This window comes from Urocitellus parryii, chromosome 11, assembly GCF_045843805.1.
Source record: "Urocitellus parryii isolate mUroPar1 chromosome 11, mUroPar1.hap1, whole genome shotgun sequence".
Taxonomy (NCBI): domain Eukaryota; kingdom Metazoa; phylum Chordata; class Mammalia; order Rodentia; family Sciuridae; genus Urocitellus; species Urocitellus parryii.
In genome coordinates this window covers 12062253-12081617 of record NC_135541.1, presented here as the reverse complement: position 1 = coordinate 12081617, position 19365 = coordinate 12062253, and the positions used below count along the sequence as shown (strand labels likewise).

General features: G+C 57.9%; 2 protein-coding genes across 3 annotated transcripts in view; one reads left to right on the top strand and one right to left on the bottom strand.

Moving 5' to 3' along the window:
• Tmco4 (transmembrane and coiled-coil domains 4) overlaps window positions 1-2477 on the top strand; it is a 76716-nt gene extending 74239 nt beyond the window's left edge. For both annotated transcript variants that reach the window (XM_077791209.1, XM_026400819.2), the window contains exon 15: window positions 1493-2477. In XM_077791209.1, coding sequence (XP_077647335.1) covers window positions 1493-1882 — 390 coding nt within the window. In that variant the 3' untranslated portion in view covers window positions 1883-2477. The remainder of the gene's footprint in view (window positions 1-1492) is intronic.
• Window positions 2478-4490: 2013 nt separating this feature from the next.
• Htr6 (5-hydroxytryptamine receptor 6) lies at window positions 4491-14048 on the bottom strand. The gene is made up of 3 exons (XM_026400859.2): window positions 13335-14048; window positions 5061-5219; window positions 4491-4934 (listed from the first exon to the last, which is right to left on the bottom strand). The coding sequence occupies exons 1-3, from the start codon at window positions 14046-14048 to the stop codon at window positions 4491-4493; spliced, it is 1317 nt and encodes a 438-aa protein (XP_026256644.2).
• Window positions 14049-19365: the final 5317 nt, after the last annotated feature.

The following is a 19365-nucleotide window of genomic DNA, read 5'->3' as shown; positions in this document are numbered from 1 at the left end:
GCTCAGTCTCAGCCACCACCAGCAGCCAGCACCTGCCGAGGGCCTGTGTCCACTCACGTCGGTGCTGAGTGGTGTGCAGACCTACTCTGTGTCGGGCATCGTCGGTGGCCACAGCCCGGCATCGCATGCGCCCTCCTTGGCCTCCTTTTCCCTCAGACACAGCCAAGCCCCAAAACGGGGTCTTCTTTCCTGAGGAAGGGGGATGGGCACGTCTGAGTTCTCGGCCCTGGTCCTAGTTGGGATTCAAGCCCTATAATGGATCCCTGAAGGAGTGTCTTAAACACACCAGGGTTGACTCTGTCCCATGGAAGAAGCCAGGTTAGGCACTTTCCAGCTGACTTGTTGGCTCCACAGGATTCAGGGGCCAGAGTCCCCTCTGTCTGGCTGCTTGCTGGGCCACCGTAGTGGTCCAGTTCATGGCCCAAAATGGATGCTCAAGCTCTGGCCATCACATCTGATTTCCAGGCAGCAGGAAAGAGGAAATGAGTCAAAGAAGAGCACGGCTCCTCAGGGAGCACCACATAACACCATTGCTTCCTCTCTGTCCTAGTGGGTTTATGCGGCTCTGCGAGAGTTCCTGAAACTAGGTGATCCACGATGAATGGAAATGGAGTCGGGTTGGCTCTCGTTTCTGGAATCTGGGAAGTCCCAGGGCACAGCATGGCACCTGGTCTGGTGGGGCCTTCTTGCTACGTCAGCCCCTGGAGGAAGGCGGGAGGGAAAGGGAGAGGCACGGTTACTTTTATAACAAACCCACTTGTAAGGACCGGTCTGCAATGGCGTCATCGCTCCCCTCTGTGTCTGCGCAGTGCTGGGGACAGGACCCGGGGCCCCACCGCACTAGACAAGTGCTCTCCCACTGAGCCACAGGCCCCGAGCCCGCTAGCCCTTCTCGAGGCACCTCAGGTGACCTAGTCACCTCCAACACTGTGGCACCAGGGCTGGGTTCCAATGCATGAACTCGGGGGGTCACGTCCAAACTACGACATCTCAGCGCTGCACCTCACTGCGGGCAGCTGGAGACCCGTGTGGGTGCTGTCGGGCTGAGGCAGGAGGGGTGGGCGCCCGGCGGACAGATCTCGTGGTCTGCATCTGGGCTTTGTTTTACCCCCTGGTGGAGCTGGCCTTACTGTCCCCGTAGTACAGCTGAGACAGTGAGGGTGGGGTAGGGACTTGTCCCAAGCCCACAGCTGGGAGCAGCCGGGCCACTAGCTGCAGGCAGAGGAGACCCTCCACCCAGCCGTCCAGTCCCAGCGGATGCAGGCCGCGGAGAGAAACGTCCTCCATCTTGACTTCCTAAGTTCTAGACCTGCGCTGAGCCCGGGGCCCTCCCACCCCACTCTGGATCTGAGAGACTCTGAGATGGAGGCGTGGGATTGGTGACTGGTTGGCAGGGGACGAGGACAAGGTCCAGAGGCTTCACTGGGGGACCCAGGGAGGGCTGGGCTCTGCCCACCCACCACCGTGGCCCTCAATCACTGTCCTCCTGCAGGTCAGCGGCCACCTGGACTATGCCAAGCAGATGGATGTCATCCTGAAGGCCGTGGGCGTCCGCACCAAGCCAGGCTGGGGCGAGAAGGGGCTCCTGCTGGCCCCAGGCGGCCCGCCCCAGGAGGAGCCTCGGCAAGCAGCAGCCGACAAGACCAGCCGCCAGGATGGGCAGACCCAGGGGCCCGCACCCAGAGACACCGCCAGAGCGTCCACTGACCCCAGCCAAGCCCAGGAGCCGGTGGGGCCGGATCCATCCGAAGGGGCCTCGCTTCCTGCTGCTGAAGGCCCAGCTGGGAGCCCCCCTCTGTGCAGCCATGGTGTGGACCCCAACCCACTGGGCTGCCCTGACTGTGCCCGCGAGACCCAGGGCCCCTGCCCGGGGCTGGACTGACCCCAGCGGGGGACCTGGGCCATCTCTCGGGTTTCTACCTGCAGCTTTGGTTCCGCTGAGCCCCCAGGTGAGGGCTGAGGTGGGCAAACCCCTGCAGAGGTCACTTCTGAGATGCAGGGGTCAGACTTGAAAAGGGACCAGAAGGAAGGACAGTGGGGGACAGCAGAGGCTGCAGGGCCAGCCCAGCCCGGCGGGAGCCCAGGACTCCCAGGCAGGGGGGGCTGCCTGCACCCCAGGTCCCAGCCTTGGGGTCTGGCTGTCCGGGAGGTCCCGAGAGATGTGTGGGGCTAGGACCCCCAGCCACCTGCCTCCCCAGGCCCACCCACCGGCACCCACAGGGGCGCAGGTGCCCAGGGGGCAGCTCCCTCTCTCCACTCAGTAGACGGACCAGCTCTGTCCCGCGTAGTCCTGCGGGCTGGGCACAGCACAACGATAGGAGCGACGGGTCACGTAGCTGTGACGTTGTAAGCAGCCCCCAGGGCCGTGCCATTTCATGGACTGGAGCAGTAAATGCCGAATCAGCACGTGGAGTGGTGGGAACTGGGCCCAGCGACAAGAATGGATCTCAGGGGAAGGGTTTCCTACGGCAGGAACAGGGAGGAAACTAATAAAAAATAATATGAGCGGTCACCACGTATTATTTACCCCATACCAAGCGCTCAGCTGGGTTGTTTCCACCCACCTTCACCCTGTGGAGCAGGTACTATGACCATCTTCTTTTCATACTTGAGGAAAATGAGGCTCAGAGGGATTAGGTAACCTGCTGAAGGTCACACAGCCCATCAGTGATGGAGCCCTCGTCAGTGCCAAGCTGGACGGGACAGGCTGTGCGGACAGCTTTGAGGGAGGTGGGGGAGGGCAGAAGTGAGTCACAGAATGTAGGCGCCAAGTGGCGCCGGGTGGCGCTCCGCTCGGTGCGGGCGTTGATTCATCCTGCAGACATTTACACAACTCCTGCTGATTCTAGTCCACACTGCTCACACCACATGTGGGAAGCCAGGGTCCAGAGGGCACATGATCCTGGGGTCCCAAAGCACCTTAGGGGCAGAGTCAGGGCCAGAACCCAGGACTCTTGGGCCAGGGTCACTTCCCATTGTCCCAGTGTTTTGCAAGCCCTCAGCATCGCCGCGACAGAATCCAGTCCACACCACGGTCACGTCCTTCAGCGAGAGTTTATTGAGAGTCCCCTCGGGCAGGCCTGGAGGCACGAGGAGGTCCCAGCAAGCACCATGGCCCCTCTGTGGCCAGCGGCCAGCGGCCCTGGCCGGCTTGAGTCTGATCAGCACCAAGGAGAGCGCCAGGCCACGCACAGGGGACCCCTGAAAGTCTGGTGGGCGGGTCTTCAGGGCTTTAAGGAAAACCTGCGGCTGGGAAGGAGCCAGGAGTCCCCCACCCGTTCCCTGACCGGAAAGCAAGGCCCCTGCCTGCGGCCCCCCACCAGGGAGAGCTCCCCTCAGCTCTGCTCTGCTGACCCTGGAGGCCCCTGGCCCTCACTGACCCCAGAGAAAGCTAGAAGGAGGTGGGGTGGGGATGGGGCTTCTCCCATCGGCTGTTCCCTTCCAGGTCCAGGGAAGCCCAAGGCCCAGGGAGACGCAGGACCCAGGCTGAACGGGAAAGTGCCGTCTGCCCTTGGCGCCAGGAGGGACAGTACGGAGGCCAGGAGGGTCCCTGAGCAACGGGGGCCCCACCCAGCACCCAGAACGGGGAGCTGGGGAACCGAGTTAGCCCCTGGGGATCTGGGCTGGGACGGAAAAGAGGGAGCGAACTGTTACGGGGGTCAGCTCAGAGAGGGAGCGCTTGGTTAGCAGGTGCCCAGCTCCGGCCTCCACCCCCGAAGAGAACTATACGAACAAAGAACCCTTTCGGGCCAAAGCCAGGACCCCTGGGCTGGGTGGCCAGGGTGGTACCAACAGGGTAGACCATCTGCGGACCCCTGCTGAGGCTGGAAACGTAGTACGAATCATGCTCATGCTCACAATGACCCGAGGGTCGGTCCCCACTTTACACAGGGGAAAACCGGGGCTCTCCAAGGCCAAGCGGCCCGTGCCAGGCCCCCGAGGGAGAAGCAGAAAAACAAAGGCTCAGGTCCAGCAGCCTGCGCCTGGGAAGGCCAGGGGCTTTCCTGTGCTGCCACACACGTCCGGGGGAATGGCAGGTCCCACCGGTGTCCTGCACGGCATTCTCGGGGTTAAAGATCCCCTCTGCCAGCCCCCTCCAGCCACAGGGGCCCGTGGCCAACCTGGGCCTCTTAACACACACTCTGACTCGGCGGTCTGGGGTGGGCCGAGATGGGCCTTCTGAGCAGACTCCCAAAGGCCATGAGAATGCTGACCAGGCGTTGAGGAGCCAGGAATGTTTCTCATCCTCCTCTGAACCGAGAAGTCCTGCTCCCGACTCCCGGCGTCCTCCAGCCATCCCCCACGAGCCCCGGGTCACACTCAGGAAGGGACGATCTTGCAGACACCGACATCCCAGCCAGCTCTGGTGGCCTGGAGCTCAGGGGCTCCCTGTAGACCTGTGGCTTCCGGGCATCGGGCAGGAGTTGGCCCGAGACCTTGGGGACCCGGCCCGTCGGACCCATCTCCCCGCCGGCCGGCTCCAAACTCGGTCAGCTCGTGGGGGTACCCAGCGGGTGCAGACGCGGCTCCCTGTCCGCGGGATCGATGTCAAAGTTGACCATCTGGGCCCTGGCGGGCAGCGCAGGGTCCCGGGTGGCCTCGCCGGGCAGCAGTAGCTGGGCCGTGAGCTGGAGGCCCGAGGAGCCTCTGGAGCCCGAGTCCGAGTCGGAGCCCGAGTCCGGGGGCAGCGGCAGCGGCAGCACCTGCTGCAGGCTGAGGCCCGGCCGGGCGCCACTGTGAGAGGTGCGCATGGAGGGGGACGCCAGGCTGGCCCGGCGCTGCTGAGGACAGTGGGGGCAGGGCAGGAGCCTGGCCAGGGCCCGCTTGAAGTCCCGCATGAAGAGTGGGTAGATGATGGGGTTCATGGTGCTGTTGCAGTACCCCAGCCACGTGAGGACATCGAAGAGGCCCGGGGAAATGCAGTCGCACACAGCCTGGGGACACAGGTGGGTCACCCTCCGCCCAGAGCAGGAACCGGATCCTGGTACCAGCCCAGATTCGGCCAACACCGTGGGAGGTGCCCACCCTCCCCCTTGCCCCACCCCCTGCCACGGCCTTACCTGGGCCACGTTGGCCACGAAGAAGGGCAGCCACGTTACGAAGAACAGGCCCAGCAGGATGCCCAGCGTCAGGCTGGCCTTCAAGGCCTTCCTGCTGTGCTTGGTGGCCAGACGCCTGCTGTCCGCCGACTCCCCGCCTGTCCGTGGGGTCCTGGGCACCTGTGCCAAGGAAGGTCACAGCAGTCAGGTGAGCAAGAGCCCAGTTTGGTCCTGCTCCTGGCCATCGACTGAACCTCAACCCCAACTGCAGGCTGAACTCCAGAGGCAGCAGCTAACCGAGTCCTCACCCTGGACCGGCCCAGCTGCGGCCCCAGACTGAGGCCTGACCCCGACTCCAAACTGCACGCTGACCACGGCACCCGACCCAGCCTGATCTGGGCAAAATGCTAAGTACTGACCTCAGTCCTAGACCAGACCTTGACACCCACGTTTCAAACTGAGCCAGGCACCGACCTGGACGAGCCCTGACCTTGACCCTGACCTTGACCCTGAGTTCCACAAAGGAGCTCCAGGCAGCGCCGTGGGACAAAGTCATCCCCCCAAGTCAACCTTCAGCACACAGAACTTTCCAGAGCCTTTTGCAGCTCAAGAATCGAATACATTTGAACAGTACTTGAAGGAAGAGGGAAGGAGTGTGTGCAGCCGCCAGGCACCGCCTTAGCGTACGGAGTCTCTTCCTATTTGGGAACCATGCGTGTGCCTGTGTGATGACTCTCGTGCTCTGTAAAACAGAAGCGTTTGTTGTAGTTTTTGGAGAACCTGTGCACAAAGCAGACGATCGCCGTTGAATCTTTTATAGATTGCTAGGGATGCTAGTGACCTTGGAATCCTACAAGTCACTTATGCCAGGACCGGCAGGCATCTCCCGTCTCAACAGCAGACATCAGGAGCAGGAGAGCAGCCGGGCGCGGTGGTGCACACCTGTCATCCCAGCGGCTCAGGAGGCGGAGGCAGGAGGATCACAAGTTCAAAGCCAGCCTCAGCAATGATGAGGCCCTAAGCCACTCAGTGAGTCCCTGCCTCTAAATAAAGTACAAAATAGGCTGGGGGTGGGGCTCAGGGGTTGAGCGCCCCTGAGTTCAATCCCTGGTACTTAAGAAAGTGGGGGGAGAAGCTGTTCCCCAGCAGCCACCAGAAGGAGGACCAGGCTGGGGGCCGTTAGAACTTCAGGAAACCAGCAGACCCCAAAGCTCAGATGGCTCTGCAGGGCTGGTGCCATAGCCCAGAAGTTCTCCTTTTTAACTTCATGAAATTTTAAGAAGCTGAAGTGACTAGTTGAGGGTGTTTTCCTGTCCCCAGGCATCCTAATCTCCTTTCTCTAAAGAGGGCTGGTCTAGGTGGTGTGGAGATGGGGAAGGGTCTAAATTCCATTTTCTCTCAAGGGCATTTAAGTTGCCTTGACTTTTCCACGTGCATTCGGCATATTAAACACTGATGTCCTAAAAATGTGCTTCTACTACAAATAGGCCTGGGGGGACTCGGGGGACTTGGTTGGTTGGTTGTTTTTCTTTTTTTGTTTTGTGGTTGGGTGGTTGTTTTGTTTGCAGTACTAAGGATTGAAGCTAGGAATTGAACCACCGAGCTGCATCCCCTGCCCTTTATATTTTTTATTTTGAGAGAGGGTCTTGATAAGTTGCTGAGGCTGGCCTCCAAATTGTGATCCTCCTGCCTCAGCCTCCCAAGTCCCTGGGATTAGAGGCAGATGCTACCATGCCTGGCTGCATGGGAAGGTTTTAAGCCACACATATTTAGTTAGTTAGTTAGGGCCGAGTCAGTGGGCAAATACAGAAGCATAAGGCATTTCACTATTCTCAGTAGGGAACTCAGGCGCTATAAATGAAACTTTCATGTGATTATTCTGGCAGTGCTCTATACAGAATGGGTTTGGATCAGAGGGAGCCAGCCCTACCAGGAACACGAAGTGAGAAAATTCTGAATTGTTAGACAGGAATGGAATGAGTACACTTAAGAAACATCTAATCCCCCCATCATTCATAATATGGAAATGGTAGTACCCACCTCCTGGGCCAGATAGTTGCCAGGTACACAGTAGGAGCTCAATAAAAGCTATTTTCTTTTCCTTCTCTCTCATAGATTAACTTTGTCCCACCTTCATTTCTGTTTTTAGTATTTATTTTTTTTAGTTCTAGGTGGACACAATGCCTTTATTTTACTTTATGTGGTGCTGAGGATCGAACCCAGGGCCTCACGCATGCTAGGCAAGCGCTCTACCTCTGAGCCACGACCCCAGCCTCCACCTTCATTTCTTACAAAGATAATTCCAAAGTTAGAGCTTGGGTGAGTGCTCATGTCATTGAGTAGAACTTGGAAGTAAGCTGAGTGTGGTGGCTCACGCCTGTAATCCCAGCTCCTCGGGAGGCAGAGGCAGGAGGATCACAAGTTTGGGGACTTGGCAATACAGTGAGACCTTGTCACAACATAGATTAAAAGGGCTGTGGGCGTAGCTCAGGGGTAGAGCACCGGTTGAGCATGGCAAGGCCCTGGGTTCCATGCCCTGCACCCAAACAAATAAAAATCTAATTAATCTACAAAAACCTCTCCCCAGAAAATAAAAAAGCTCATCAATTTGTACACACACACACACACACACACACAAGTCCCACACTTCCAGAAGGTTCAGAGGCACTTGGAAGGCTCTAGCCTCCATGGTGCGGCCTCTACAGTCCAGAAAGCTGGGGAGGGAAGCCCCCTGTAGACCATGTGCTGTGACCAACCTGGCTTTTCCTATAGAAGATTTTCACGAAGTGAGACCCACCTATCTTTCCAATTTAAGGATGTGCCAGCGTGCACCATTTACAGAATGGTCGCCGGGGCCACCGCGGAGCACACTTGGGCTTTGAAACCGGGGAGCGGCCAGCGTTTCCTAAATTGCACTGAGAACCCGCTTGTTCCTGCGACAGCCAGTGGTGGGCTGGTTGTGGGGAGATGGGAAGATCAGAAAGAGGCAGGAGGGAGCCAGATTCCCAGGCAACCCTGGCAGATGGGAAGGGGGCGGAGGCGGCAAAGCCAAGATGTGTCACTGCCTCGTCCCCCTACCCCTCTCCGCAGAGCTCCTTCCCCCTGCGCCCGCCCCTTTCCAGAGGCGGAACCTTGTCCGAGGTGCTGAAACCCGGCCACAGCCCGCGCCCCGCTCTTCCCCAGGACCAGGGGTTCTCCTTCTGGAAGGGAGCCGAGGGGCGGCGGGGAGAGAAAGCACACCGTAACTCCGTCCCTCTGTGTGTTTGTACAAAGACGGAAACTTGGCTTTGCGGATGTCAAGGACACATTGTCTTGGAGGGCAGCGCTGGACGGAGGCAGGCAGGGCCTTGGGGGTGCTGGCCCTGGGGATGAAATCCGGGGGCACTTTACCACTGAGACCTTTTCCTTTTTGGAGACAGGGTCTCACTAAGTTGCCCAGACTGACTTGAACATGCCATCCTCCTGCCTCAGACTCCCAAGTTGCTGGGATTACAAGCCTGTGCCACAGTGCCCACTCCCCAAAACACCAAGACTCCTTGGCTAGTGTACAGAGATGTAAACACGGAATGAGGACCCGGAGGACATGCCCAAAAGACGGAGTGCCCCTGGGGATGGAAGGGAAGGATCTGGGGGATCTTTTACTTCATGGTTGAGTTTTTACTTGAAGCAGGGGTGCAGCTCGGTGGTAGGGCACATGTTTGGCAAGGGCCAGTCTCTGGGTTGGGTCCCCAACACTGCAAAACAATCAAACAGAGTGGACTTATGTATTCCCTTGTGCCTTCCCACCTTGTACCCTCATCTGGTCTCAGTTCGAAGGCCACAGACAGGCTCTGGAGCCCGCCTTCCTGTGCCGGTTCTGGTGTGACTACCCAGCTGAGTGACTCCGGCAAGTTCCTCCACCTCTCTGTGCCTGTGTTTCCTCTTCTGTAAAATGGCAATTATAAGACCGTCGACCTCATAGGACTGGATTAGGGATTAAGTGAGATAATACACAAAAGTGATCAGGACAGCTCCTGGCACATAGGGTCATGTAAGTGTCAGCTGTCATTACTGCTGTTGATTGTCAGTGTCCAGCTTAGCGGGTCCTCATGGCGACATTGACCTAGTGGCATCGATAGGAAGACGGGATTTTTTTCAGTGCTGGGGATTGAACCTGAAGCCTCACACAGTCTAGGCTACTGAGCTCAGCCCTGGGCCATAGGATAAGTTTTGTTAGTCCCAGGGGGGTACGGGGTGGTGAAGTGACTTCTCCAAGGTCATCCAGCTGTGATGGCAGAGACAGGACAGACACCAGGCTCCTGCCAGGGCCCTGCCTACACCAGCTGCCTGGCTTGGAGCAGCCGCACACAGCCCCTGAGCCAGCCTCTCCCAGCTCGACCCCCTCCTCCCCCACGCAGATATTCCTGTGATCACAGCCTCCTCCTGGGGGGAGGAGGAGGAGGAGGAGGAAGGACAGAGGTGGAGGGAGATGGATCACTGAGACAGCACAGGCACAGTTGGGTGAGGGGGTGCAGAGAAAGGAGGCTTGGGTGGGAAAGGAGGGGGAGGCTGCAGGGAACTCCCAGTGGGCTCCCTCCTGTTCCTCTCTACCAGGCTGAGCACCTACACTGCCTGGGTGCTGCCCAAGGCTGCCTGGCCATGCCCTCCGCCTCCAGAATGGCCCAAGGCTGAGCACCACTCCTACCCGGGCACCCACCTCTCACACATGCACACTCACGTGCACACACTCGCTGGCACCACCCCTGCCCCGCAGCATCTGAGCCCCACACCCCAGCCCATCCCCCGCAGCCCAGCTCTCAGCAGGGCCTCTCTCCCCGGCCCTGGGCTGCCAGGAAGGCCTGGGAAGCCACTGGACCAACCAGAGGCTTCTGAAAGCCCATGGCACACACAGGCGTATGTGGGGGGGACACCGACACTGACCAGCTAGAAGGTTCTCAACCCCCCGGGGGGGGGGGGACTTCGAAGACCTGTGCTCGGCTTGTCCCCTCTGTGGAGAAACTAGAGGCTGGGGGGGGGGGCAAAGGCAGAGTGGGCGGAGCGCCAGAGGACAGGGTCCCTGAGGTGCCTTAAGGTCCTGGCACGGAGAGAGGCCCCGTGTCCAGGCTGGACACTGCTGGCCTCTGCGACAGGCGGCCCTGGAGGAGGAAAAGAGTCACCACACAGGGGTCAGGATAGAGCAGCAGCCCAGACACAAATTCCCCCAAAGCAGGCCATTTCCAGAGATGAAGACGATGGTTACACAGGGCTCGCTGAGGATGGGGGGGTGCACAGCTCAAGGGCTGTGGGTCATTCTGCCCTGGAGGTAGGGTGCTGGCCCCAGTGCCCAGGGCATGGCCCCTGGTTTTAAGGCTCGCTGTGACCTCTGTAGTTTCCCAACACACACACAGTGAGTAGATGCAGAACATTGGCTGAGAGGCGCCCCTTCCCTAGGCTCCACCGCCCTCCTGAGAGCGCTTCATGATCAGCGTCTGCCTCTCCAAATCTCTCTCTCTCCAGCCAGAACCCAGATTCCAAGAGGGCAGGGCCTCGCCAGTCCTGCTCACACCACATCTGCAGCCCACAGCAGCTCCTGTACACAGTAGGTACTCAATACATGCTATCAAAGAAATGAATTCACATGATAAAAAGCTTATAACTAGGCTTATTATTATGGGTGGTGGTACACACCTGTAATCCCAGCACTCAGGAGGCTGAGGCAGGAGGATCACAATTTTAAGGCCAGCCTCAGCAACTCAGTGAGACCCTGTCTCAAAATTAAAAAATAAAAAGAGCTGGGGGTGTAGCTCAGTGGTAAAGCGCCCCTGTGTTCAATCAATCCACAGTATCAAAAAAAAAAAAAAAAAGCGACTTAGGATCTTGCCCAGAGAGAGACTAGGCAGCGACGTGGGCAGCCTGGAGCCCAGCTCCCCGGGGTGCTGTGCTCACTCCATCCCCCTGTGAACACGTGCTGAGCACCCAGGACGTGCTGGGCGCCGTGTGAGGTGCTAGAAACACACAGTAAACAAAAAGACCAGTCCCCACGCTCACTTCATCCTCCTGGAGGAAGTAAGTAATCAACAAATAAATGGTGAGTATAAAATATTTCAGGTTATCCTTGATGCTGCCAAGAGAAATCGCTTGGGAAATTAGGACTGGAGAGGCCCCAGGGCAGGTGCTGGAGGAGGGAGAATTGAACCCAGGGGTGCTTTACCTCTAAGTTACACCCCCAGTCCTTTTTTATTTATTTACTTATTTTTTGAGACTGTGTCTCACTAAGTTGCTGAGGTTGGCCTTAAACTTGCAATCCTCCTGCTTTAGCCTCCTGAGTTGCTGGGATTACAGGTGTGCCCCACCACGTCTGGCTGCAAGTTAGTACCCTTGAGAGACAGATTAGGGAAGGAAGTGAATGGAGGCCAGAAGGAAGAAATGGGAAAACCTAAGTAGGTGTGAAGGAAGAATACTCAGAGGGGACAGCAAGTGCAAAGGTCCTGAGACAGAATGGGCTCCGTGTGTTCGAGGAACAGCAGGAGAGCAGGGTGGCTCAAAGAACAAATTGGCTGGTGAAAGGAGAGGAAAGCCAGATGAGGAACAGAGGGTCTGGGGACATGAGATGCAAGGTAACCAGAGCAGACAAATGACTTGAAGGGACAGGGATCACTCAGCTACTATATAAGGTTGAAAGGGAGCAAGGTCAGAACTGGGGAGTCCGTTTGGAGATGACTGCCAATAACCCCGGGCGTCAGTGAAGGGGCCCCGCCCTGGTGGGCAGCAGGAGAGAGGAAAGACCCGCTCAGAGCCTGGACAGGCTGTGAAGGTAGAGCTGCTTCTAGGTAGTCAGTGGATGCCGCCTGTGAGCCCCCTCTACCTAGGGCAAGGGCTGCCAACTGTCCACTTCCTTCCAGAGTTACCTTCCTTTTAACAGAGAAAGTTCCCACAGGAGAGAAACCTGCGTTCTCACCTTTCATCCTCAAGTCAAGTGACAAAAAAACCAAAGGACTTAGGAGGGGACACTGCACCCAGTTGGGAAGGCCTGATCAGTTGAGCCATCTGTGGGCCCCAGAGAAGAAAGCAAATCTTTATTAACATAAGGTGGAGGGCCGGGTCCAGCTCTGAGCCTCACTGCTGAGTGCCACAGAGTAGCTGCTCTGGGAGGCCACCAGGAGGCTGCGAGCCCTTGACTCCACAGTCAGGCCCCAAGCCAAGATGACCCTGGGCAGCCCAGCTGCTACGTCCCCCAGGGCCTTAGACTTAGTGACCCACGTCTTGGAGGCTCAGGCCTCATCAGCCTACACCCCACCTCTCAAGACGAACCACAGGGCTTGGGCACAATGTGAGCAGTCAGGCCACTTGTAGGGCTCACAGAGCGTGGAGCTGAGTGCCTTCCCCATTCACAAGCAGTTATTGAGCACCTATTATGCGCACTGGGGACCAAAACTGAGCTAGATCCATGCAACCCCCCACAGGGCTAATATTGAAGCCAGGATGACCCAGACCACGAGTAAGCTGGGGTTTGATGGAGAACAGATGGGGCAGGGTGATGGCTCTGCAGACAGGACGGTCAAGACCATTCTGGGAACAGGTGAGCTGGAAAGGGTCAGACAGGAGCAGGCCCAGGGAAGAGCATGCCAGGCGGAGGGGGCAGCAAGTGCAAAGACATGAGCACAGATGGGAGCCTGGTGCCTGCTAAGGGCTGCATGAGGGCGCCAAGGTTGCTGGGTGCAGCCTAAGAGAGAGGCAGAGGGGAGACAGGGAGGAAGGCCGCAGGTCCACTTCCTGAGGCACATCCTGGGATATCTTGAGTGCAGTGGGGGTTTGAGCAGGGGAGCAACTGGTTACTTCCTTTGTAAGTTGCTCTGGCTCCTGAGCAGAGGAGGTAGCCGCTCACCTGCCCTGGAAGCAGGCAGCCAGCAGAGGCCTCCCAAGGCTCCCAGGTGAGAAGCAATGTGGCTTGGATTCGGGAGGTGCCAGTGGAGACAGCACCTATTCAGGAAGCAGAACCAATGGGCCTGGATCAAGAATGGCATGAGTGCGAGAGAGAGATTCTCCCGGAGTTTCCGACATGAGACCACCATGGTGCCATGATGAGGAAGAGGAGGGAGGAGCAGGTGGGGGGAGGGTGGCCACCCTAGATTCCCTGCACACAGTCAGCTGCCTGCCCTGCATCCCAAAATGGCACTGTCCTGAGCTGAGAGGAAAGGTGGGCACCAGGAAGGCCCAGAGGAGGTCATCAGCAAGTCTCTACTAAGTGGTGGGCCACAAGGGCCACTCATTCCTGTCCATCCCACAAGCCCAGATCTCCGGGAGCATCCCCAGTACCTGCAGTGTCTCCAAGGCCTGGCTGGCCATGCCAGTGGTGAGCGAGGCCACCTGCACGGCCTGCCTGCGGGCAGCCAGGAGGATCCTGCAATAGGTGAAGCAGATGGCACCAGAGGGCAGAAAGAAGGTGAGGCCTGACGCCACGAGGACGAAGGGCAGACTGGCCAGCAGTTGGCACTGGCCGGGAGCAGGTGCCCGCACGTGGCCCAGCTCGTGCCAGCCCAGCAGCAGAGGCAGGAAGGAGGCGAGCGCAGCCAGGCTCCAGGCGCCCAGGACCAGCGCCAGGGCGCGCGGGGGCGTCATGCGCAGCTTGTAGCGCAGCGGCGACAGGATGAGCAGGTAGCGGTCCAGGCTGATGAGGCAGAGGTTAAGGATGGAGGCGCTGCAGCACATCACGTCGAAAGCCCCCCAGAGCAGGCAGAGGCCACGCGCCAGCACCCAGCGTCCGTACAGCGCGTTCAGCATGGCCGGTGGCATCACCACCAGCCCCACCATCAGGTCCGACGTGAAGAGCGACACCAAGAAGAAGTTGGACGTGTTGCGCAGCGCTGGCTGCGTGCAGATGAGCGCGATGAGCAGCGAGTTGGCCGCCGCGGTCAGCGCTATGACCACACACAGCACGGCCGCCACCCAGCCGCTGCCCCCGGGGGCCGCCGGGGGTCCGGGGCCCCAGGCCGGGGTGCTGTTGTTGGCAGGGCCTGGATCTGGGACCATGGAGGCTGGGGATGCGTACAGAGACGTGATAGGATGGGCGGGGAGACGGTGAGCAGCCTGGAGGAGCCGAGGTTGTTGTCCGCGAGAAGGAGAAGAGCAACACCGTCCCCAGAAGGGTAGGCGACAAGAGAGGGGCGGGGCGCTAAGTCAAGGGGCAGCGACCAGAAGTGGAGGCACTGGGGTTAGATCTCCCGCGCCCCGGGATGCGGCAGGGACCCCTCGAGGCCACGGGCAGGAAGTTTGGGGAGGGGCACCTGATGAGCGAGTCCCCCTGAAGGGAGCCGCGGAAAGTTAGGCGGAGGTCGGCTGGGCTCCCCCGAGTGGGACAGTCCCCTGAGGGGGCGGGCCTAGGGTCGGGGCGGGGGCACCAGGAAGGCGGGACCCGGGGCCGAGGGCGCTGTCCGGCGGCGCAGGCTGCCCTGCGAGGGTGGGCGTGTTGGAACGCTAGATCGAGGCCGTCGCGCTTGGGGTCGCGGTTTGGTGGCCAAGGGACTGTAGCAAAGCCCAGCAGGGAAGACAGGTCTCTCTCCCGCCGACGCAGAGGCAGCCCTGCGGCACGCGGGAGGCCCCGGGCCGTGCCGGGCAGGCCCCGCGGGCGGCAGAGGGCAGCGCCGCGCTCCGCCCCTGCCCGCCCGCGCTCCGTACCTGGGGCGCTCGGCTGCCGGCGATTGCCGCAGGCCCGCGGGGCTGGAGGAGACGCGGCCGTGGGCCGGGGACTCGGGAGCACGGGAGGCGCGGCGAGGAGCCGGGGCTGCTTCGGGAGCGCGCGGTCCCGGGGCCGCCGAGCGTGCGCCCCGCCCCGCGGTGGGCGGGGAGACGGGCCCCAGCCTCGCCGCAGAGGGTCCCCGTACCCCAGGCGGTGGAGGCACGCTCCGAGCGCCCGAGCCGCACCGAGTCGCCTCCAGGGAGATGGCAGTCCCCGCACCCCAGCACCCCCCCTCCCCAGCCCACACGTGGTGATGGCGCAGGCGGAACTCAAAGAAGAGGGCTGTGACCTGCCGGTACCCAGGGATCCCTCCACAGTAAGCTCTGGTCCCTCCCGGCGAGGGTCGCCGCGCTTTCGAGGGGAACCAGCTGCGGAATACTGGGCAAGTGTCTTTGTCGCCCCTCTGGGCCTCGATTGCTGAACCTACAAAATGGGCTAATAATTCCCCGCATCTTTCCCCTTTAGCTTGAGCAGTGAGCTGACTCCTCTGGTCTTTTGAGCAAGAACCAACACCGCACCAGGGAGGAAGTCCCTGACCTGTTGGCGTCCCCAGTATAACAGCGAGCGAACCGAGGTGGGAATCCTCCAGGGCGGTAGGCAGAGGGGTGTGGCGCCCCCTGGCTGTGACCCTCCGTTACCTAAGGCTGCTGTGCAGATTGATATTGCAGATTCCATTCTCATTTGACAAACAACTTCTTCAGAACATAGTAGGCATCAGACACTGCTGTGACTACTCAGGACACTGCAGTGACCAAAACAAAGATCCCGCCTCCGTGGAACTTACCTTACAGTGGAATAAACAATAAACATACAGAGTGATCATAAGGTGATCATTGCTATAGACAAAAGGAAAAGGCACAGCAGTATAAAGAGGATCTGGAGCATCTTTTTCAGAAAAAGAAAAATAAGCCGGGCGTGGTGGCGCACGAGTGTAATCCCAGCGCTCGGGAGGCTAAGGCAGGAGGATTGCCAGTTCAAAGCCAGCCTCTGCAAAAGGGAGCTGCGTCTCTAAACAAAATACAAAATAGGGCTGCGGATATGGTTCAGTGGCTGAGTGCCCCTGAGTTCAATCCCCGGTACCAAAAAAAAAAAAAAAAAAAGTAATATTTCCCATATATAAGGCCCTGCTGTGTTCCTTATGTTCCTTATATTATTCCTATTCTTAATATTCCTACCCCCAAAATAAAGGCGAGAAGAATGTATTTAAGTGGGGCTCAGAGAAGTCAAGGGCTCCTCCCAAGGTCCCGAGCAGCAACCAATCAAGTAGAAACTGAAACTCAGATCTGCTGTAGGTTTAGGACAGAGGGAGCCCGCTACGGTGGTGAAGGTACCTTCTAACAAAAACTTCAGACCCTGCAGCGAGGCCACCACCCACCCCTAAGCCCCAGGCCTGCCCACAGGTGAATCTAGGCAGCGGTGGAGGAGGCCTGTCCTCGGCCTCTACACCGCACTACACGTCTCCGGGGAACAGAATGTACTAACACAAGAGCTGGACCCAGGCTCAGGAAGCTGCCTTGAGATCCTAGATCCACTGCTTAGCAACTCTGAGGTCCTAGGGCCACTCTGCCTCCTTGGATCACTGCATAACAATTCAGTATCTGCCACCCAGGGTCATTGAGGAGATTCAATGGCACTGGTGTAATCTGTCAACGTGATGGTGCCGTTGGCCTCGGGGGTCCCCAGCTATGTAGTAGGAAAGCGTCCATCCCTGTGGTATCTACTCTAGCCAAAGGAGTCCTGATGTCAGGGACCGCTATCTCATCGGACACTCCGTAGAATAGATTTCAGAGCCTGTGAAATGGGTTCCTAGTCATGGTTCTGCTACTTACTCTGTGAGGTTGCTGAAGCCTCTTAAATTCTCTGCTTTTCTGATATTAGGATACCAAAGATGCAAATAGGGTGAATATTTAAACCTCTGGAGCAGAAGAGGTGCCGAACAATTTTTAGCTTTGTAAAAATCAGTATATGGTGGGAAAGAATGTATCCTTTGTTTTAGATTTTTCTATAATGTGCTATATCTTTTTTTTTGGTAAAGAAAACACAATGATCATTTTATTTATTATTGCTTGATGGATACTGAGGGTTGAACTCAGGGGTGCTGTACCACTGAGTTCCATCCCCAACCCTTTTATTTATTTATTCATTTATTTAAGACACAGTCTCACTAAATTGCTTAGGGCCTCGCTATGTTACTGAGGCTAGCCTCCAGCTTGTGATCCTCCTGCCTCAGCCTCTGGAGTAGCTAGAACTACAGGCAAGCACCACCACACCCAACATGATGATCATTTTAATATGAGTTCATTCTGGGCGATAGATACCTGGGTATTAGTTATCTATGGTTTATACTTTGCTATAATTTTAGAAAATCATTTTTGTAAGGATTGGGCCGAGGTGGTGATGCCACCTTGTGGCTACATTGTTATTATGTTGAACTTGAAACCTTTGCAGAAGCTCCAGCTCTTGTCATTCATTTCAGTTACAGAACAATCCAATCTCAGACTTCCTTAACCTTGCAGAGAGGGACTTTTAAGAATGATCAGTGATGCCGGGTACAGTGGCACACACCTGTGGTCCCAGCAGCTCAGGAGGCTGAGGCAAGAGGATCATGAGTTCAAAGCCAGCCTCGGCAACTCAGCGAGGCCCTAAGCAACTCAGCGAGCCCCTGTCTCTGAATAAAAATAAGAAAAAGGGCTGGGGATGTAGCTCAGTGGTTAAGTACCCCTGGTTCAATCCCTGGCACCAAAACAACAACAAAAAGGATCAGACTTTGCTTGATTACTTCTAGTCCTGGCGAGTTTCTTCTCTGGAGACAGCTGGGGCCTCAATGGGACAGCTGAGCCTTAGGAAGCCTCTGCCCAGAGCTTCACACCTGGCAGGACATCAAGGACAAGTGAAGGTCCTCATTGCAGAGATGGAGAAACTGGGGTCCAGGGAGGTTGCCAAGTCCTGCTAGAAGCTGCTCTCGGAGAAAGTATGGACCAAGTGCACAGACTGCCTGCAGGCAGGTTCTGTCTGTTGTGGCACATAGTAGGTTCTCAATAAATATCTGCCCAATGAATGGATGGACACAATCGTCAGCCCAACCACCTGCAGTTATTCGCTCTCAATAACAATAACCTGGCATCTGTTGAGTTTTTACCAATTGCCAGGGGATTTTGCAAGCTCTCACGTGCCCTGACAGGGGGGAATGCTCACCTTGACCCTGGGAGTGAAGTTAGTGTGGTGGGTAGGCCCCATTTACACTCAGGATAACGTGTTTCAGAGATCTTCTGTGAGTTGCTCAAGGTTCCAGTTAGGAAGTAGAGAAGATCTGAGCCCAGGCATCCTGAATTCCCCTTCCCCGGGGGCTTGGGGCAAGGACAGTAGCTCCACACAGGCAAACAAGGGAGGGAAGCCAGAACCAATTATCCCAATGCCCAGCCGTCCAGAGAGGGCCAGTACTGACGGTGCTGATGCCACCGTTAACCCCTAGTGAAGACTTCAAATCCCTCCGCCCTTGTGGGGAGGGGCAGGGGGCTGCGATTTTATTCCTGGGCTCATTGAGTTGTTCCATTTGAACTAGGTGGAGAGAAATATCAGAAGTCACTATCCCACATGTGTCTGTCTGTCCCCATCTATCTATCTGTCTGTCTGTCTATCTATCCCCCCCCCCTCTCTGGTTCCCACATAGAATCAGCAACGACCTTCCCGGGGAGCCCAGCCTCCCAACCCAACTCTGGCCTCCAGCATCTCCGCCTGGACTGGCCCTCACGCCTCTTCCCACCATCAGGTCTGGCTGAAGCCCAGCTCTGCGTGGAGCCTGGCTGCCCTCTGGCCAGCCTTCCAGGCCCGCCACCAGCCACCCACCCACCTTCCCGCCTTTTCTCCACCAGCTTCTAATTAATTAAAGTATCTATCCGCTGAGACCCTTCCTTGTTCCAAACACAGGATGGAGGACCAAGACCACTTCTGTCACCGGGAGTGCTCAGACCCAAGCCCACTGGGGCTCAGAGATCTGCACCAAGGACCTCGAGGGGCACATTGACTGCCAGTATTTTGACCTCCGTGCCCGAGTGTGCGGGCGAGTGTGCAGACGTAAGGTCAGGCGGCCTGTGAGCCTGCTCGAGTCCTCCTGTTTCCAGAGCCTCGTTTCCCATTCTAGAAAACAGCTGTGGCAGTCCACGCGTGGGCTCTCGGTGCCGGCGTCCCCCAGCCTGCAAGCTGCCGGCCAGCCTGCCCCGAGCTGTTGCCATGTCTTAACTGCCTGATCCTGGGAGGCTGCTTAGTCCTGAACACCTCAGAGGACTCACCCACAAAATGAGGGCAGTATCTGTGGGCGCCAAGGAGCTTGACTGAAGCGAGGAACTTAGCTCTGCGGCCCTGCACGGGCTGATGCTGGGTCACTAGGAAGGGACAGCAGAAGGTGAGACCAAGGCCCTGGTAAAACTCCAGTCTGGAGGCCCACCCAAGGCACAGGCCAGGCCAGAGTGGACTCCTGAGGGAAGAGGTGGGCCCTGGGAGCAGCGGAGCTGGGCTGGGCTGTTGCCCAGGTGGCACATGGCAGGTGGGTGAATGGGTCCCAGGATGCAGGGAGGAGCCGCGGGCGGTGCCTGCAGACCTGCCCACCCCACA